The following is a 22502-nucleotide window of genomic DNA, read 5'->3' as shown; positions in this document are numbered from 1 at the left end:
CGAGCTCCCATACGGGGGTCCAGTCTCTACCACACGTGGAGGGCCCCACAGGATCAGCCACCACTGGCTAAGGAGGCGGCCACCTATGAGGGATGGGAGCAGATGGAGAGACCCTTCATACTTATGATCTCACGGATGATCCGAAGCAAGCCCTCCGTACCACACGAGATCATCCGTGCAGAGCTGGGGGCACCGCCCCTCGTGGCTGAGGCCCTCTTCCAAACCATGACCTTCTTGTACCAAATAAGGGACCTGCCCCGGCACCAGTACCCCAGACTCGCCCTGGAGTCATCCAAACAGCTAGCAACACAAGGGGACACTGAGTACTAGTATGCCCGAACAGAGACCTGGCTACGGCTCCATGGCCTGCACATGGACCACCTCCCCCCACTACAATACAGCCTAGACTGCCCACACCTGGAGCTCAGCCGAGAGGAGGTGAATCGCATCATCAGAATGGATATCATCCAAACAGACACAGCCAGGACATGGGTGACCCCCACTTCGGAACTAGGAACCAAGAAGGCTTTCTACCGAGAGCACTTCCTGCACATCTCCCCGGATGGCTTCATCACCCCCCCAAGCTACATGGACACACACCTGTCTCACGGGGTCAAAATTGCCATCGGACAGATCCGCACGTCCTCACACCAACTACGGGTCGAAACGGGCAGATACGGGGCCAACCCCCTCCCCCCAAAAGACCGAATCTGTCAGCTCTGCCATCTTGAGCCAGAGACAGAGGAACACTATATTTGTATGCCCAGTGTACTACGAAATCCGGGGACGCTTCCACTGCCTATTCAGCGAAGGATTCGGACCACTCTCCAAGGTGATGGAATTCAAAGACCAGAGATGCCTGGGGCTCTTTCTACTGGAAATACGACGCCACAAAGACCACCTCCTATGAACCACGGAGCAAAGACAAGGAGCCACCAACCAACGCACACTCAACGAATTCTACCAAATACCAGCTACCCTCCCCACCACCGAGCCCCCACCAGCCCAACTGGCCTCCCGACCCCAGGGGACCACCTTAGAAATAGCCACAGCGAGAGGCAAAGCCCGGGCCCACGCCCCACTGGCCCCCATCCCCGCAGAAGACACATGTCGAAGATACAAGGGATACTACGCCGCCATTGGAGGGCCCTGCCCCGCCCCTTTAGTCTCTCCATGTTAGACCGACCCATGCAGGACATCCTAGGATGAACACTCCAGGAGCAGTTCCACACCGCACTGGGAGTACCTCTAGATTGTATCTAGTCTAGATACCATTTTGTACCTACTCAATTTAGTTCAACATAGCATAAATGTTAGCTTCACTGGGACTTTTGAAATCTCCCAGACATTTTGTATGCAATATTTTGGTCTCATAGGCCAACTTGGCATGTTGTAGACGTTAATATAACTCTCTCTCTCTCTCTCTCTCTCTCTCTCTCTCTCTCTCTCTCTCTCTCTCTCTCTCTCTATGTGTGGCTATGGGAGATCATACATAGACTATGGGAGCTCCCCCAAGATAGATACCCACGGCTAGCCCTGGCCTCTTCTAGACAACTAGCAGCAGATGGTGACAGACATTGTTGGTATGCTCAGATGAGTACATGGATGAGTCTACATGGGCTGCAGATTGACAGACTACCCCCCTTTGACTATAGCCTCGATTGCCCTACACTTGACCTAAGCTGATCAGAGCTAAACCATGTGATCAGAGCAGACATACTGAAGTTAGATACGGGGATCTGACCCCCCTCCCCCCATGGCACAAGGATGGCACACTACCAGACCCACTTCCTTCAGATATCTGAGGATGGTTTCATCACCCGACCCAAACACATGGACACACAGCTGCCTCATGGACTACGCACAGTTATTGGTCAGATCCGCACCTCATCCCACCACCTGAGGATTGAGACAGACAGATGGGAGGGTATACAGACAAAGGAATGCATATGCCCACTATGCGACAGAGAGCCAGAGACAGAGGAACACTACATCTGCCAATGCACTGTATATTATGATATACGAGGTAGATACCACTGTCTATTTCAAGAGGGTTTTGGACCCCTGAGACGGATCATGCAGTTTGAGGATCAGAGATGCTTGGGATTCTTCCTCTTGGAGCTCCAGAGGCGCAGAGCAACAATTCTACGGAGTAGGAGGCCCCCACAGCTCGACTCACATAGACAGAGAGCAGTCACTAACTTTTTCACTGATAAACGACAGAGTATGGCAGATACCACTACTACTGCCACACAGCCTACAGGAGTACATCATCATTGGACCTCATCTTCTGTAGGTGTCCCTTTGGATAGAGCAGTGGCACTTAGCCCGTCTAGGCGCCCACATCCACCCAGACGAAGGCCTAGACATCCACACCACAGACAAATTAAAGCCATCATTGAGCGCCACAGGAGACAAATGCCGAGACGCCTCAGCCATGCAAAGATACACCTCCTTGGAGGACAAACATCTCATTGATGGAGAGTTTTCCTTTTTCTACTTTCACTTTTAGATCATTGACATGTTTCCCTTTTATAGGACACTTTTTCACTTTTTCAGTCTTATAGGCATGTTTTTCATCTTTTCTCGTTCCAGATGAGAAACACACCATCATTGTATGTATTGCTTTGGTCTCATAGGCCACATTGGCCTTTTAGAGACGTTAATATACTCTCTCTCTCTCTCTCTCTCTCTCTCTCTCTCTCTCTCTCTCTCTCTCTCTCTCTCTCTCTCTCTCTCTCTCTCTATATATATATATATATATATATGTGTGTGTGTGTGTGTGTGTGTGTGTGTCGTTCCCTCCATTCCCGTTCCCTAACTTTGGGCGCTCCCCCCGTTCCAAGGGTTCCCATTCCCCATTCCTGGTAACTATGCCAAGAGCTCTTCCACAACTGCATTTTCAATTTCAGTGGCCATCTTCTTCCTTCAAATAGTACTCACTCTGCTGCCCACTCTTCCAAGCTGCTCCTAACATGTTCAGCCTGATACAGAGCCTCATCCAAACTCTCCCATTCGCAGCTGCTGAACACATTCTGAGGCTATCTGCTGCATTTCGGGATCTGTAGGGTGTATAGCACTCTGTCCAACCCATACTCCCCCCGTCCTTCAGAGACAAGAGTTTGAGGTTCTATATTCACCCTACATAGTGTGTTTTTTTACTGCATTAAGTATTGTTATCTAGTCATCATTCATTCTTCATTCATCTTCTATGTTCATTGTCTCTACGTTATCCTAACCCTACTGAGTTCTATTATCACATTGTGCCTTGTCATGAGACTATGTTTGTGTTGTTCAAGTATTTCCTTACATGGTATCAAAGCTACATACTCTCTAGAGAAACCTAGGCCTTTGATCTGAAAACTCGTCATCAAGAACAAGGACCATCCAAGGGAAGATGACTTCAAATATTTCCACACTACTTCAATCTCTAGAACAGTCCATGCCAAGAACTGAGTAAGAGTGGGCTCCTCAAGTTGCTCCGCAAAGTTCCAATATGGGTGCACATATCTATTGATTTTGCAAGGAGGACAAAACCTCCACTTGGGATTGGCTGTCCTATTGAAGAAACCAACACGGAGCTCCTCCATCTACTCCATTGTCATGTACACACACTTTTACTTCTGTATCAACTCTTATCGTTTCTACTTCCGAGCACGATTTTAATGATACTCAAGATGAAGGAAATCTTCAAAGCGTTCACTACAATTTAAGTCTTGAAGGACCGGTATCTATATGTAAGCACAAGAAGAGGCTATAAGAAAAAATCAATTAACCCTTTGGTAAGTTTTTCTTCTCCTAGTTTTGCTTCAAGTTTTGCATCTCATATAGCCAATCTGAAGTTGGTGCATCATCTTTTCAAACTTCATTTCCGTCTTCATCTACATTTCAATTTCAACAAAATGCGTCTCCATTCACATGAATTCCATCAACACCGCAATTTCAAATCCACCCTCTCTTCTGTTGCATCTCAATCTGCCTTCACACCTTCATTTACATCTCCATTCCACACACCACATGTGACATCCTGCATCACACCAAGAGGTTCTTCAAACATAGGTACAACCTTTAAGACCTCTATGTTCGCACAGCTAGGTAGTGCCAATGCACCCATTGGGGAGGCTTGACCTCAATCTCACACACTTTCGGGATTTTCATTGCATGGGATACCTTCCCAGTGTGGACCAGTTGGTACCACAATTTGCCCACATGGCTATGCCTAGTGGACCCTCTCGTTGTTAGAGATTAGTCATCCGCTAGACTGGCATTTCTCACGTTACTATTAATGTAGTCAGTCCTCTCGAAGTTGCTCTCGGAGGGTATTATTCATTATTCAAATCACTCAAGGGGCATTTTCTGCACTCACAATGGGCTGTTTGCCAGGCAGCCGATGATGCCACCTGGCAGCTGAAGGATCAGTCTCACTGATTATTTTAGTCATTTGTGGTACAGTGGGCAGCTTTTTGATCAGGTCGGCCAGTTTTGATAGCCATCTACATTATTTTATTGCATTATTTCCTCTTATTTAGGCCTAGGTGGCAGCCTCCCCTCTTCACTTGCTTTTCAAGTGCTAGTGGGAGAGAGAGAACTCGAGGAGATACATCGACAGCCCTTGTATATCTACCCTCTTCATTTCAGCATTCATTGGCTGCAAATTTCTGCGGTCTTCTATCTCTTTTCTCTCTCCCTTTCTCTCATGTCCATTTTCTTTCAATCTTGTCCATACAGTTCTGCATTCACTGCCCTCTAACATGGTATCAAAGTAGCGTAGAAGGGCAGATTGATCATGGGCACAGACTTGATCGGAAGGATTCTTTGCAACAAAAGTTTGAGTTTTCAGCCTTTGGAAGCTGCGATGACCAGGTTGTGTGCAGAGAAGAAGCAAAGTTGCTGTTTTTTGCAGGTCCTTGTTGTTCGTGAAGGAGGAAAGGCTGTGTTTTCAGCCTTTTGCTGCAGATTTTGAGTTTTCATCGACTTCAACACGTAAAACTCTTTGAGGACGAGTAGAGGAAGCCCTAGCAAGCACAAGAACCATGCACGGAGTCAAAGGGGGCTACCCTTGAGAATTACTACATCTGGCACATAATGATGCTTGCCATCTTGGAGTCTTATGATTTGGCGGAGCTCGTGTCCGAGGCTATAGACCATCCTACAGCTCGTGATGCCTCCAAGATTTCTTCACATGAGAAAGCTGAGTTGATGAAGGTACATGCACATTGGGACAAATTGAATGCCCACATCCGTTCTTTCCTCTTTCTCTCTTGCACTCCAACCGTCATTGCTCACATCGAGCACTTGACCGTGGCTCAGGACATATGGCTAGAGCTTGTTCAAATATACAATCACATGAACGTGATGAAGCAGGTGTCTCTAGAGGTTCAAATGAGGACTTTGAGTCCTAACAAGTCTTCTTCTATGCAAGAGCATGTCAATAAGCTTCGGCAATTGCAGATATAAGTCCAGAATGCAAGGAAAGCAATCACCTCAGAGGACATAGTGATAACTCTTCTTTCTCAGTTACCACCCTGATTCAATGTATTTTAATAGGGCTCTCTTCGATGGCACCACCGAGGCCATCTACCTAAGGAGCTTACTGGCGGCACTTCACATCCCTTGTGACTCTCCCACTGTTGTCTACTACGACAACCAAAGTGCAATTGCCCTTGCGGGCAATCCAATCATCACACCATGGACAAGGCATGTGGAAGTCCACTTCCACTTCTCCAGAGAGCAAATTGAGCTAGACACTATCTGCCTAAAGTTTGTGCCTTCATCAGACAATTTTGCAAACATTTTGACCAAAGCAATCAACCGGTCGGTTCTTCAGTACCTTCTACCCAGGATCAGCTTGGGTACACCCTCCCCTACTTCTTCAAATTGACAAGGAGAGGGTGCTTCCCTCTTGCTTTTCCTTTCAATTGAGAGGAAGCGGCTACTTCTCTTGATAGTGATAGTGATGATCTCCATTCATTCATTTATTCTTTTATGTTGTACTTATGGACATTTGTAACTTCATCTGCACTGTCAGGATGACATGATTGTAAAAGGCCACTTGGGCTAGTAAACAATTCCCTTACGAGGGCATTGTCCAAGTGGCATCGTTGCATTGCATTTTGGGTGAGCATGACATCTTGCATCTTCCTTTGCATTACCCCATGCATTGACATTCTGTTCATGTAAACATGCATCTATGCGCATTTATCCCTTTTCGGTCTTTTGAAGTGGTGACTCTAGGAATCCACCATATTCGTGGCATTGCACATGGCAATCTCCAAGGTAGTTCTTCCTAGCTTACTTGCTTGCTTTGCTGGTCTTGCTTGCTTCACATCTTTGATATATTTGTGTCACCCGCACCTTAGCCATTTTCCTTCTTCACCGACACCCAATAATGGTAGGGATAGTATGCTTGTTTTGTGAAGATCTTGGGTTTGACCATCCCTTATCACTCTCCCGTTTGGGGCACGGATACTCAATAGGATGAAAACTGATTTGAAACACTCGCTTAATGTTAAATCTATCAAAACTACAAAGCCCTTAATGTTGGAGAATGGCAACCAGCTATGGAGAGAGAGGAGAGACAATGATAACAAGAGAGTGAGCTAAAGCAAAAAGAAAAGAGTGTACTTGCTAGAATGAAAGATAAAGTGAAAGTACAACTTATGTTTAGGTCAAGGGTTGACCTAACCAACCTTCCACCAACTAACTAGAGTTAGGTTTATTTTACTCTAGAACCTAGTATCACTACTTTAAGTTTCTAAGACACTAGATTGTACACACCTTACATTGACACTTTAATAAGTGTCCACACCACACGAATTACATTGGGCGCTGCCCATAGAATCAGCAAATTCTAACACACCCCTACAGTGCCAATGTGATGAAGTACAAGGATGATCAATCACCAAAGGATAACAAGTTTAAGGACTTTCGAAAAGCCTCAAACTTCTCACATGGTAGTGCCTTGGTAAAAATGTCTACAACATTTTTCTGTGTGGGTAAATACATCAAGCCGATCTCTCCTACATAGCATTTCTCTCTGATATAATGGTTATTTCGTGCTACTCCAATAGCACTCTGACTATCAAAAAGAATGGGTGTAGGACCCTCCAATGGTAAATGTAGATCAACCAGCAATCTGTACAACCATACACATTCCACTGTTGCTGTGAAGGCTGCCTTGTACTCAGCCTCACAAGACGAGGTAGCCACTATAGGTTGTTTCTTGCTTAGCCATGAAATGCATGAATGGCCTAGAAAGAAACAGTGTCCACTAGTAGACTGCCTAGTGTCTGCATCACCAGCACAATTTGAATCACTGTAAGCCTATAAGTCCAAGTCTCCTCCCTAGGAAATATAATTCATGTGACTGAGTACCTTGCAAATTTCTGAAGATCCGCTTAATAGCTTGCCAATGTATGGTCCGTGGGCTGTGCATATACCTGGTCACTTGAGATACTACATACTGAATGTCAGGACATGTGTTGCAAAGATAAATAAGACGGCCAATAGCCTAGCTGTAAATTGCAACATCAGATATCTCTTCACCATCATGCATAGACAGCTTTAAGCCTGGCTCCATAGGAGTGCACATAGATTTGCAATCTTGCATACTAAACCTATGTAACAGCTTATCCACATATTGTGACTGTGACATGATGATACCATGCTGATTTTGGGTGAATTAAATCCCCAAATAATAGTATAGGCAACCCATATCTGACATAGCAAATGTATGTTTTAATTCAGCCTAAAATCTGCAGTTTTTTCTTCTGTAGATCCAGTGAGCAACATGTCATCTACATAAAGAATGATAATCAGCAAGTCCCCCCACCCCTCATTCTTAATGTATAGAGTGGGAACAGTTGGACTATTTTAGAACCCTTTGCTAGCCAAATAAGCATCAATTTTGGAGTACCATGCACGAGGAGCCTCTTTGAGACCATAAAGAGCTTTATGCAGCTTGCATACCATGTGCTCTTTCCCTTTAACCACAAACCCTGGAGGTTGTGACACATAAACATCCTCATGCAAATCCCCATTCAAGAATGTTGTCTTAATGTCCAACTAATGTACTTTCCAACCATAATTTGCAGCCATAGCAATCACACATCTCACCGTACTCATACGGGATGTAGGAGCAAAATTTTCTTCATAATCTATGCCCTTCTTCTCTGCATAGCCTTTTGCTACCAACCGTGCTTTGTACCTGTCAATTGTACCATCAGCCTTGCATTTGAGTTTAAAAATCCATTTTGTGCCAATGGCCTTCTTGCCAAGTGGTAAATCCACAAGATTCCATGTAGAGTTAGTGGCTATAGAGTCTAACTCATCCTGCATGACCTGCATCCAATGTACATCTTGTTGAGCTGCATCCAAGGAAGTAGGCTCATCATCATCCAATAGTGAGCTCATAAACGCATGCTCATCACAATCATCTACTTCCGTAAAATCAATCAAATGTGCCCCCCTTGCATCATTTTGCTGCATTTCTGGCAGCCCTTCTATTGCGTTGAGATATAGGAGCATTCATTTTACTCTCATGGAGAGTCTGTGACAGCCATCTTGGGACTGTTTTGGCTGCATTTACAGCAGCCCTTTCATGCTATATTGCTTCTTCCACTGCATGTGCCAAACCATCATTGATACCCTGCTGTTCGGGAGCATATGGTGCAGCAACAGCTTGCTGTATTAAGTCTGTCCTGCCATTTACAGCAAGCACAGACTCCAAAGTGGCAAAAGACCCTCAAAGACATCACCAATGTCATGGGTGGCTGGCATTTGAAATTGAAAATGCAGCATTTTCAACAAATAGGACATCCCTATTGACAGATTTTCTTCATGCGTGGGTCATACAAGCGATAGCCCTTGCTCTCTGAACTGTAGCCAATAAATATGCATTTTACAGCCTTGTCATCAAGCTTCCCACGAAGCTCTTTCGGAACATGTGCATAGGCTACGTAACCAAACACCCGAAAGTAGTCGAATTTGGGTTTCTTGCCATGCCAAGCTTCAAACGGTGTGATCATCTTTAGTGCCTTAGTGGGTGCACGATTCAACACATGATTTGCACACTGAAGGCCTTCTAGCCAAAATTTATGAGGTAGCCCCTTGCTTTTTAGCATACAACGAGTGGTCTCCATAAGAGTCTGATTCTTCCTTTCAACAACACCATTTTGCTGAGGAGTCATTCTAACAATGGCTTGATGCATAATGCCATGATTAAGCAAATATGTCTCAAAAGCACGAGACATGTACTCCCCCCCTCTATCTGTGCAAAGTGTCTGTACTTTTAAGTCAGTATCAACTTCAAGCTTTGCAACAAGATGTTTGACCACCCTCTTCACCCACTTGAGCTTTCCAATGTTCCCCATGAGTAAGTCCAAACAATGACTTGCACATGGAATCCACACAATCATGGAAAACTCGGCCTCAAGCAATGGCCCATGCGCCAACAATTCAATGCATTGTCGGTAACAACTTGCACCACATTCGAGGGGTCCATCTATAACCACAAATTACAAGTAAGTAACAATACTTGGAGGTTAGAGAGACTCGAAAGAAAGAGAGAGTTGAGCTTTTCAAGATTCAAGAACCAAGAGAGAGAGATTTGGGGGGAAGAGAGAATCGAGATAGACATTAGAGAGAATAGGGAGATAGATAGTTATCCATAAATTACAATGAAAGAAAGTAAAACAAATTTAAAAGATAATGCATACCTCAATGATAGCTTGCCGAATGTGGCGGTAGATAAATGTGCCCACCGTCGTTTTTCTCTCTCTTGCCGGTGTCTACGGCCCACAAAAAGTAAGTGCCGAGTGGACATGAGACGAGTATATTGATGATACCCCGTTTCTTACAATCATTCCATCTGTCGATGAGAATGGAGCAACCGTATTTTATCCATGTGGGCCAAATAGGATCAAGGGCTCTATCAATCCTCTCCTTCTCTTCATCAATCTTTTTCATCCTCATGTTGTTGTATGTGGCATGGATCCATCCTTCACATGGATCCACATTGGCAATGACTTTAACCACCATCTTCTTCATTGCTCTTGCTTTAGGACATTGAATGCAAGATTGCACTCAATCACCGTGCATGCAATTTCAATATCCGCAACAACTTACCTTTCTCTAAAAAGGACAACCAATCCACGCACATGACCAAGAACTTGAGAGAGAGAGGTGTAAGCCGGCTTCTCGAATATCTTTCCAAAATGGGAGAACAAGTTACTCCATGCAAGGAAATTCTTTAAAACATCGCAAATGAGATCCTTGCCAAGATGAGAGGGGGACGCGGCTTCTCCAACGTCTTTTCAAGACGGGGGGGCAAGTTCCTCCATGCAAGGAAATTCCTCAAGACATCGCAGATGAGATTTTTGCCAAGATGAGAGGGTGATCCACAAGAGGAGGAGGAAGTGGTGTATTGGCACCAACTTCTATGTCTACTAATGAGGAAGCATCAAATGTGGGTGTATCTTCAACGGATGCAGGAGACGCCTCTACCATTGGTGGTGGGGGCTCCACATCCACATCTAGCTTCGGCAAAAGACAAAGAGTGGAGGCTCATGTGGCACTGGAGAGGCAAACCAAAGACGGATCCCAAGTCTGTGACCACCAGTCGGAGTGTAGGAGTGCTGAATAGTGAATGGCAGTAGGCTGGTCACCAAAACGCAGCAGTCTGGAGGCTGGAAACTGGTAAACGCAGCAGTGTAGCACCGATCGGAGGCTGGAAATTGTGCACAGTCTGCTGTAAACAGCAAGCTGAAACAGTGTCTGAGAGTGCAAGGGCCTGCAATGCTGAAAACGCAGGCTGGCTGACCCTGGAGATGATGGATAACAGGCTGAACAGCAGTCTAGGACAATCTGAAGCAGTCGCCACCAGCTGAGAGCTGTCGCCTATAGCAATGGACAGGCTGAAGATAATGTGGCTGCAGTCGATGATGACTAGACAGCACATGGAGGCGGGTTACAGGCTGGAAATTGAGCACCAACAGCAACAGAGGGTGTGTGGGCTGGTGTAACCTGCAAACAAGAATGATGGCTGAATGGGGGCAGCTAGGGAGCCCCAAAAATTAGGGTTTCCACTAAACTCTCTCGAACCACTCCCCGTTTTAGGGTTTCCACTGAACTCTCTCGAACCGCTCCCCGTTTTAGGGTTTTACTCTAAAAGAGCATTTTTAGTGTGTTCTGGGGCTGTTTAAGAGGCTAATCAGCAAGTAATGCATATTTTAGCTCAACACTTCCCATAATACTTGCACATCCAATGGTGGGATTTGGACTTCTTTATGTCTCTCTCCACATGGATGGCATGCAAATTAAAGGCCCCATGCTTCTCAGGAGTCATGGTGCTGATGTCGGATGAAGAGGCGCGAGGGAGAGTGAGAGAGAGAAAGGGAGAGGGAGATGCTTGAGTCTTAACTCTTAAAAGTTGAAGGAGAGGGAGAGGTTGGGGTAAATTTGAAAGAGCAAGAGTGAGAGAGAGGGGATGGGAGAGGCTTGAGCCTTGAGCCTTGAGCCATGAGCCTTGAGCCATGAGCCTTGAGCCTTGAGCCATGAGCCTTGAGCCTTGAGCCTTGATAGGGTGCAAGAAAGAGGCGAAAGTGATAGGATAGAGCTTCACGAATCACACATTAATTCAAGATCCAAGAGAGGGAGATGAGAATGGCAAATGGTTGCTAAATTGGGAGGAAGCATGGAGGAGAGGAGCACCTTTTGTAGATGAGAGAAGGGTCAAACAATCAAAGAGGGGTCAACAATCAAACAGGGCTGCCAGCTGGATGGAATCCAAGGGGGGTTGAGGAAGGAGTACATAGCTAGAAAAGGGGTTGGGCTAGGGTGAGCTGAAGTATCCAAGGCTTTCCACCCCCTAAAGTGCCACGCAGGATGACACAAACCCACAAACACGCAAGCAGAACATGCAGGAACACAGGGAGACGCACCAAACGCGGTGGTCAAGAATGGTATGTTTCATCGTACAAATACATACCATATCGCACGGTACCAATCATACTATACGGACAATACCGTACAACGTACACATGCAACTATGGAGTTACCTATACCTTCAACCAGCTTGTGTCTCTTTTGTTGCAAGAAGAACAAAAGCCATTTTAATTGCAATGCTACTTCGGCAACCAAACAAGCCTTTTCCATCATCATTATGAAAAGTAGAAACTTAAAGGAAAAAACAAGCCTGCTGGTCAAAAAATCAGTAAACCTTCATGTTGGTCATGCTTCTACTTCCACACCTACATCAAAGACCTCCTCCCATGGTGGCCCCAACTCTTCCAACCCTTCACAAGGTACATCCAACAAACTTAAGAGGTGCAATAACTCCAAAAGATGGGGCACAGCATCATTGAATGTCGAAAGTGTATTTACTATTGCATTGGAGGAGAAGGAGCCCGGTCTTGTTATCACACATGAGACCATGAACTATACTCAATTTAAGGATTATACTTTTCTCATTCAATGTCATTATGATCCTTCTATTCATGATACTTGTTTTGCATCACTGATATGTCTTCTACTTGGTATTTCGACAGTGGTGCTTCTAAGCACATCACCTCTTGCTAAGCATTATTTTCATCATGTACCTAAGAGGGGTGTGTGCCAACAATGCCTCTTACGAAATTAAAGGCATTGGTCATGTGCAAGTTGTCTCTGTTTTGAATACTCCTTTAACATTGCAAGATGTTTTCTCTCCGTCTGGCATCAAGATGAATCTTATTTCTATTTCAGCCATTGCAACTTCAAGGTTTTGAGTAATTTTCGATGGCCCCTGATCTGCATTATATGATGATCAAGTTACTTCTTCTATTACCTTGACAAGCACCCTCACTAAAGGCCTCTACTGTCTTGATACATGTGATCAGCAACTTACTGAAAATCCTATTGATTGTGCCTTATTAACAAAGGAATCTTTCCAAGATACACATTTATGGCACTAGAGGCTTGGCCACATCAATTATTGTGCATTGATGAACTCCAGTTAGAGAATATGGTCAAAGATCTTCCAAAAATCCATCTACCAATCACATTTCTCAAGGCTGCCTAATTGGTAAGATGTATCGATTTTCCTTTCCCAAGGATTTTCATGTTAATTCTCTATCTACTTTGGATCTCCTTCATAGGGATGTTTGTGGTCCTATTCTTTGCACCAAATCTTTGGTGAATTCCTCTAATTTGTTACCTTTATTATACAAATCCTAATTCACTTAGGTATATGGGCTGAAATCCAAGTCAAAAGTTTTACCAGACATTTACTGCCATGGTGGAGAACCAAAGCAGGTCTTGTATTTCGACCCTTCACACTGATAGGGAGGGCAAATATATTTCTAAACAATGTTCAGAGTATCTTGCATCTCGAGGTATTCATCATCAATGGACTGTCCCTCACTCTCCACAACAAAATGTAGTGCAATAGATCACTAATGGAGATAGCAAGATGAATGATGAAGAGGAAGAATCTACCAAATTCTTTTTGGTTCACGGCTATTCTATGCACACGTGTCCCACAAGAGCTTTGCAGACCATCACTCCTTACAAAGCATGGATTGGCTCCAAACCTTTTATTTCTCATATAAGGACTTTTGGTTCATTAGCATATGCTCATGTGCCTTCTCAAAAGAGGCATAAGTTGGATGATATGGTTGTTTGCTATATACTTATTGGGTATAGTAATGAAAGCAAAGAGCATCAGCTTTACCTGTTAGTAGTCATGTTTGTCATGCCTTGTCATCTCCTACCTGTGAACCTCAATTTGAGTCACACGAGGACTTTAGGAGCTCTGACTTGTCTATCACTTGTTTTGACGGAGGAGGTAGCTCATTCTAGAGCACTCAATTTATTGCATTTCAGTGCATTTTCTCCTCTAGTCGGGATTTTATGTGCATTTCCCGAGGCAATTTCTGCATTCTTCAGCCTACCTCTCTTGCCGGAACATTGTCCACCCTTTCTGGGAATTTTCTGAGCCTTCCTGGCATTTAACCAGCATTAAATGCTGGTCAGACATATGTTTGGCCTCAAATTTCACATCGGCCAGTTTTTGGGTTTTTTTTGGCTATTTATAGTCATTTCCCACTTGGCAATCAGTTGTATTATCATCTTCCCTCCTTCCTTGGCAGGTGCACACTGCGACTCCATCATCTTCCTCCATCTTCGGTGTTGCCGTCATCATCAGCCTGATATGGTGCCCTCACTGATGCTCCAGGCTGTGTTCAGGGACTGACCAATCCACAGCTTTGTATTCAGCAATCATTTCAGTCAATGAAGATTTTCTTCCTTCATTTTCTGCTTTCTCTCTCTCTCTCCCCCTCTGTGTTCATGTTTCTTCTTCCGTTGCGCACTCTCACATGGTATCATCGCCTAACTGAGAGCACGAAGAAGAGCTTCCATTGCAGAGGAGTTCACCATCAACTACAACCTTCATCTACCTCTTCCAGCTTCTGGCAGTGCATCCGAGGCTGAAACGCAGCCTTTTGTACTTGTGTTTGGTGTTTTTCACCCCTGGAGGACTAGGCGACAGTTTGCTTGGAGCCATCTGCTTGCATTTGCATCAAACGCAGCTGTTTTGCAGTCGTCCTCATCATCTGGAGTGGAGGCGTAGCAGCCAGGCGTCATCATCTACCTCCTCTTCTGGCAGGCAACAGCACTTCATGTGTCTTTCAGGCATTGGCGGCTTCATTGTGACTTTTTGTTGCAAATTGTTTGGTGATTGCAGATATATACGAAGATGTCTTATCACCAGTTCTTTGTTGATTCAGAGGATGAGGTCTCTATTCCTTCCTCCGAGAGACAGAGAGACTTTCATGCTAGTTCATGCAACGACCGCAGATCACCTAGCCCATTTGTACGAGATCTCTCTATTCCCCGTTCTCTCCATGTTTCACAGAAGGCTCGTTCTACTCGCCTTCATATGCCTTTCATGGCACCCTCTATATAGGTGCCCGTACTCCCTTCTTTGCCCAAAGAAGACCGGCTTGATGGTTCCAACTACTCGCTTTGGTCGTGTAAGGTGGAGTGTATCCTTGATACCTTTGATCTTTGGGAGTTGTTAACCACCCTATTCCCCATCTAGTGGGGAGGATCCCACCGTTGGATCACCAATGGATTGTGCAGCCTTATGAGATCGGCTCAACTCGAGAGCTCGATCTTTCCTCTTTATGAGCTTACAGGATTCTGGCCTAGTGCATGTGCACAGGTTGCAGAAAGCAGCGGATGTGTGGACAAAGCTTGCTTCTTTGTACCATCAGAAGACATTTGCCCATCGGATTACTCCCGAGAAGAAATTACGGATGCTCGCTGTTGATGATTCTTCTTCCATGAAGGATCATATCAAGAGGTTGGAGGACATGAGGGATGAGCTTGCATCCCTTGGCAAGATGATCTCTTCCGAGGATATGGCCATGATTCTTTTGACTCAGCTGCCACCTTGAGAAAGAGAGGAGATTGGCGAGAATGGCAAAGGGCTCGGAGGTTGCATCACATGAGGGAACTCAAGGAGGTTCATAGGATCCTAGCCATATCGGGTAGGAACAAAACAAGAGGTAATGCTGATAGGGAGAGAGTTCTAGAAGCCGATCTCACACTGAGCGAGCTACTCACCAAGAGGTTGCTAGACACTATTACCATTGAGCAGAGTGGGGCAGCCTTGGTGGCATCATTGCTAGCCGGATTGAGAGTTACCCCAAATGCCAGAAGCCAGACTAAAATAACTTTAGTTGCGAAGCAACTTGATAAATACCAACATGCACAAAATGATCCCTACAACTTTGTTGAGAAGTTTGAGCAAGTGTGTCCATTAAAAGTCACACTTGATAGAGTAGGCACATGAGCATGTATGGAAACTGGAAAGCGTGATTTTGCACAGTGCACATCAAGATACATTCCTAGAGCGTAATTGTTGCACAATTATAAACAAACATACGAACAAGGAACACACTAAGAGAAACTAACCTAAAAATGAACCCACCATAGGAGTACAACCCAGGAATCAGAAGAAAACTAGAAAACCAAGGACAAAGACACGAAGAGGACACATCTCCAAGCGAAGAAAAGGGTCGCCAGAATTAGAAATACATCCTTAGTCGACTTAGTTGACCTTATAGATGCTCTAGTGGGTCAAAAGGCAACTACCTTGGGATGAAGATGACCTTACACAAAGGGCATCGTCTCCACACTATAGATAATGCCTTTATTGTCAACCCGAGATACATGGACACCCACCTCTCACATGGGATTAGATGTGCTATTGATCAGATGCGTACCTTTTCAAACCGCTTAAAGATAGATCCATACCACCAAAAAAGCGCACATGCCACATATATTAGTTAGAGCCAGAGACAGAGAAGCACTGTATTTGCTAATGCCCAACATACTATGAGATCCAATGCTATTTCCACTATCTATTCAGAGACGGGTTTGAACAGCTATTTATAGTCATGGATTTTGCTGACCAACAATGCCTCGCTCTCTTTTTCTTGGACATACAATGGCTTCAAACTCACTTCTCAAATACAGCAGCTCTAGGACACGGAAGTCCCACCCAAAGGCAGCTTACAAATTTCTTCACAAGAGAGACCCAAGAGGTTTTAGCACAATCACAACCTCACTTATCTACACATACACACGGGATACTGATTGATCAAGCCATCCATCTTGGCCGATCCATACATCCCAAACCCTAAAACAAGCATCCAAAGATAGTTCCATAGATAGATACAGGAGATTATTGCCCGGGCAAGAGCCAAACCCTCTATATCCATGACATTGTATCAGTAGGCCTTATTTAAATGGAATCCATAGGTCTTAGCTATTGAGAAACCATTCACCCGCAATTTTGCATTCTATGTTTTGCCTTTAGGGTTTCACAGTGGACAGCCCCAAAAAAGGGGCTCAGCACCCATAGTGGGGCACCACCCTAGACAACCAACACCCTCCCTCCGAGCGTCACCCTAGACAATCTCTTGCCTATTTATAAGCTACCTCTGTCACTCATTCTTCACGGCTGATTCATTCAGTCCGTCACCTCTTCTCTCTAGCCTCTCCATTGCCCTCGCACCCCTTCAAGAGGACATTGCGGTTCATGGTTCGTGGATGTCTTCATCATCTTCCTTGTGCTACAGCACCCTTATTTCCTTGTATCACATTCACTCCATGATTCAAATCTTCATCATTCCATTCATCAAAGTTTCTTTTCTCTTCTTTTCTCTTCTCAGTGTTTATTGAGTTCACTCTGTGTTCCTCCCCGCAATCCCTATTGTCTCGCTGGTACATCATCTTTTGACATGGTATCAGAGCTGGATCTGCTCAAACAATGGCAAAGATCCTCCACTCCAACGAAGGCAAAGACCGGTGGTGGGTTAAGCATCCACTTCTCTTCTTCCGCTACATCAACACCTTACCTAGTAGTTGCTCTCCCCTACACCTACTAGTTTCTGCATGTTGTTCTAAGCTGATAGCTCTCGCTCAATCTGCCGGCGGCTCCTCCTTGCTGTTGGTGGCTCAGCCAGTCTGTTGGTTGCTGTTCTCTACAACCTGGCAGTTCTTTCTCATATATTGGAACTTGTGTTTCCAACTGGTAGCTCCTCCTTCTCAACTAGCAGCTCCTCCCTTCAGCTGGCGGCTCCACCATACTACTGTACCTTGCATTTTTCACCCTACGTTCTTCTACTGGTTGCAACCTCTTACTGCTGGTAGCATCCTTCTCCCATTGGCAGTTCACTTCCAGCCCTTCCACTAGCCTCCCACTACTTCAGGCGGACATTGCGGTTCGTGCTTCACACTGCCCTCACACCCCTTGAGGCGGACATTGCAGTTCATGGTTCGTTGGCTGACCTCTTCCATCTCTTCCTTCTTCAACAAGGCACACTGGTACCCATGGCTTCTTTACCAACAAATGACTAGTCTACTGGGTGCTCCTATTGTGGCATCACCGGACACACCACCGATGCTTGCCGACTTCAACCTTTACTCCCCACCCCCCTAGAGTATATGCATCTCCCACCCAGTACTACCTATGCCACCTCTCCTTTCTAGGCCACACAGATCATTCTGCATCAGCTATCAGAGTACTATGCTCAAGGCAATAAGACGCATCCGCTGCACACTAAGTCCTTTAGGCTTTCAAGCACATGGAGGATCGATTGGCGTTATGACCTCCTGGAGATTGTCACAGTGCCAGCGGCAGTCTTCTCCTACCTATTTTCGAGTACAATGGCTACCATAACCCGCGGTTTTGCAATCTGCTCCATCAGGAGACAATGATTATTTGATACCGTCTCCTCATCAATCCACTCCTTTAAGAGGGTGGCTGCTCGACTCCTTCCTCTTCTTCGGCTTCCTAGCCCGCTCCATTGAGAAGTAGCAATTGTTGCACTCATTGCTCAACCTAAGCCCCACCCTTCTCCACCCTCGCCTAATCAAGTTCAAGAGGCCACCTCTGAAAGTTCTTCACCACCCCAAACACCTTCTTCAGCACGACCGGCGGCACTTCCTTCGTACTCACACATTTCAGAGTCCGTAATCCATGAGTTTTTGGATTCCCTATCTACCTCAAAGGGGAATTCAGAGGGGACTGATCTTTCTTTGCCCTTTGCGGGGGCATCTACATCTATTGCGGCTTTTCTCCAATTTCAAAGGGGGTCCCCACCCACCGCTCAGTCCTTTGCACACCCTAGAGGAGGCCTTTTACCTCCTTCTTTACCCTTGGATGGGTTGGCTTCTTTCCAACAGTCATCTCGCCTATTGATACCCAGAATCTCAAGGATCTACCTACATCGGGGCCTTGAAGGTTCAGCCGCAACTTGGTGACGAGGCTTTCGTATTCCTTACCACCGCCCACCTCTACAGCCTCCTGTCCTACCTTGAGCACCGCCACCTCAACTTATGCTATTCACTACTGCCCGAAGCCTACATAATACATCCCTGACACCTTTGGCGTCTACAAGCCCATCCCAAGGTGCCAAATTTGGGGCTTTTGCCTAAATTAGTGAGTCACTAGCTGCGTGGGCACCGACATTGGCTCACTCTCTCAAACAAGTCCTATTGTGAGAATCTGCAAGTGATGAATGACTTGCGGAGCGCTGCGGAGCAAGGAGCCCCAAATAAATAGGTATAAAATAATGCCATAAAAAGATCAGGCCAGTCAGCATCATGCACCAATCAACTAGCAATAAATGGCCAAAACCATCAGAAAAATGACAATAAAAAATACATAAAATATTTATAGTGTCCAACCCTCAACTATATATGCCCAAACTCACTCATGAGCTGACTAAACTACTAACACCATCTTCAACCTGTTTATCACTTGCGAGAAGATGTATATCTACCAGTGATACATCAAATATACCATACTCATAATCTACAGATGAGTTCTTGCTGGATCTATCTTGATAATGAGCCCTGCACTAAGGCAATATGAGTTAGTCCACTAGTCATGTCTTACAAGGTAGACAATCAACTTTTGCGACTATCCTAGAATACTTATACATGCTCTCTATATAGTAGCAATCCTAATTCCTAACACCAAGTCTTTGGATCGATGTTCCTTTCTCTCCTCAAATGGTTGCTTCATTTAACATGTTAGAAGGTTGTTCGTGTACTGCTTTGCTTTCAATTTAGTTTTGTTGTACTACCAACTCCTGAACCTATATTTACTACTTTCTAAGTTGCACATCCCAGCTAAAGGATTCCACGTAGTTACAATACTCTAATCAAAGCTGGGATGTTTCTCACCAGGAATGGAGAATCGAAGTATTCATCAAATATCAATGAAAAGGTCAATCATCACTGATGATCGCAAAACTATTGAGTAAATCAATAACAGGAATTATAAAAATAAATAAATGCTTACTGCAATGACCCCTCCGTATCAAGTATTTTTACCACAAAGCCCTGTGCTGAAATTGCTGCTTATTGAAGGGCCCTTTGCAATATGAGTTCACAAAAACATTACTAGCCTTTGCCAAGTCTCTGAAAAGAATTTTCAAGAGTCATTGTGGAGGGGCTGGATCTAGAGCTAGACATGACATGATGCGAGTTAGCCATGGGAGGTGCAACGCAGCTTGCAGAATAAAGCAAAGTCTTCAAAAGACCAAGGTCCTAATCTTGATTGTATCCGGCTCACAATGCCTTACCCTCAATAAGACAAAACTCCATCATCTAGCCTTGCAAATCACAACTCATGAAACACCTTCAAGGGTAGTGTGTTTGATAGTTAAGCCATTTGCAAGTAAAAACATTGACCAAAAGACATTAGCAAGGAAACGCACTGGCCATAAGACATTTGCAAGTAACAGCACAATATCAGAAAATACCTTCGTATATAATCCTTAAACCATTTTCAAGGAAACGCATGGACCATAAGACATATGATCCTCAAGCCATTTGCAAGTAAAAGCACAGACCATAAGACATTTACAGCAAGTACCATCTCGAGAACGCATTAGGGCTAAATCACAAAGTACAAAAAGCAGAACGGGACAGGTGAATAGAATTCAAAGTCAAGCCATGGATTTCCTTGCATTCAGTAGCATCTGGTACAACATTGATCCCTGTGATTCTCATGTGCATCAGCGTGCGGTGCTTGATACCGAAGCACTCAGTAGTAGCAAAGTCAAATTGTGCATTTATGTGATAAAGGAAAGGCTGGAGAAGAGCACCTCCTCTGCGGAGACAGCGATTTCGTTAGCTTTCTCCTCTGCTTCCTGTCGGATGAACTGGACCATCTGCAGAACCTGCTTGGAGACCTCTGAGTCGTTCATCTTGGCCCTGCGATGGATGGTCTCCTTGTCTGCAGTCCAAAGATTATTATAGGCAACCGAGCCTAAAGCACGAAACCCAATAAAAGCCACCCGGGTCATATAGACTTTCATGATGACGTGCCTGTCCTCCCTTGCCATTTGTCCATGTCTCATTGCTTGCCTTGTCATCCTTGGGTTTAGGGTCGTGCCGCCTTAGGAAGTTCATACACGTGGTTATTTTTGGAATCGTCAAACTTTTATAAAAAAACAATCTCAAATTAAGGTAAGGTATTCTATTTATAGATATTGAAAAATTTGCAATTCTACTAATTGTTATTGAATATTTAATTGGACTTCAAGGAACGATAAATGTACTTTAAAATAATTTTTTTGAAATACATGAATGATGTAGAAAGTGGGGTATTATACTTTTTTTTTCAGTGTCAATAAGGATAGAATAGATAGTGTACAATATATTGCTATAATAAATCAAGTTTCTTCTCTTCAAACCATAATATTTTTTTATGTCGCGCTAGATATGTGGATGATGGAAAAAGTGGGATATTATACTTATTTATTCAGTGTCAATAAGGATGGAATAGATATTGTACAATATAACGTTATAATAAATCAAGTTTCTTCTCTTCAAAACATAATATTTTTTTATGTCTCACTAGATGTCCGTATAGGTTGTAGCGTACAATAGTTGCATTCTTTTTCAAAATCGTGTCCTACTCCAAGCTACTAACCTTCTCTATGACATTGGCTGCAACTCAAAATTTTCTTTAAATGATTAGTAGGTTTTGATGCCTTTCTTTTTAATGAGTTTTCTTTTGTGTTCCTAGAGTCTTTTTCAATGAGACACTGCGTCCGTGTCTCCACAGCATCCACCTGAGCCTGAGCCACGCTCCTTGGAAAGGCCACGAGAGCGAGGAGTCGCACATGTATCCCATGTCGACCGGGGGCTCACTGCCTCTGTATCTCTGCAGCATCCCCCTGATCCTGATGCACTCCCTCCCTCTGGCCCAAGTCGTGAACGTCGAGCTCGTCTGCTCGAAGCCGAAGCATCCGATCGCGCTGAAGCAGATCTAACAGAGCGCCCTGACGAAGACCGAGACAACTCTTGGTCTGCCATCTCTCTGAATCTCGCGATCTGGTCTAGAGACATGCATGCGAAGATATCCTGTAACTCCTCATCGCTCATCCCTCGACTCATCCTGAAAATGTCACCTGCACAGACAAAAAATGATGTTAAAATAATCAATTTAAATCATAAAAAGCATAGTAATATAAATCATTTAAAAAAAATCTCACTTAAAATGCATAACTTATGTACCCTTATAAGCGATTGGTCAACAAATTGTATAAGTGGATGCTCCAAGTATGAAGTATCCTATGGTCCCATGTTAATCTCCTGACATAACTCCGCATACACTAGAAGGTCGATAGACATGTCACCACAAAAGAATGAGTCCACCTCAATTCTTGGACTCCTATATTTCCATCATTGTTAGCCGATGTTGGCTCCAAGCTTTCGATGGCCTCCATCCCTTGCAATATCAACCCCTCTATTTGCATATTATCTTCATCTATGCTTAGAGCATTGCTTTGATCATATACTCTCGCACTTCGGGGAGTTGAAGGTATAACATACCACCATCGAGGTTGTCGGGGGTTTGGATAGAAGATTATATGTTTACAAACACGTACAAGAGAGTTCAAACCATTGTGACATAAACCATGTCGTAATACAAT

The 22502-nt window shown here is 44.5% G+C and overlaps 1 protein-coding gene across 1 annotated transcript in view; it reads right to left on the bottom strand.

The window, feature by feature from the left end:
• The window catches only part of LOC148012936 (V-type proton ATPase subunit E-like), a 32568-nt gene extending 11692 nt beyond the window's left edge, over window positions 1-20876 (bottom strand). Inside the window, exon 1 of the mRNA XM_087668265.1 lies at window positions 20667-20876. Within this exon, the coding sequence (XP_087524391.1) occupies window positions 20667-20867 (201 nt within the window). The 5' untranslated portion in view covers window positions 20868-20876. The remainder of the gene's footprint in view (window positions 1-20666) is intronic.
• Between the last annotated feature and the right edge of the window lie 1626 nt (window positions 20877-22502).

The sequence above is a fragment of the Lygodium microphyllum genome, chromosome 26 (genome assembly GCF_053477565.2).
Source record: "Lygodium microphyllum isolate KBCC chromosome 26, Lygodium_microphyllum_v1.1.10, whole genome shotgun sequence".
Taxonomy (NCBI): domain Eukaryota; kingdom Viridiplantae; phylum Streptophyta; class Polypodiopsida; order Schizaeales; family Lygodiaceae; genus Lygodium; species Lygodium microphyllum.
This window is presented reverse-complemented; position numbering and strand designations above follow the sequence as displayed.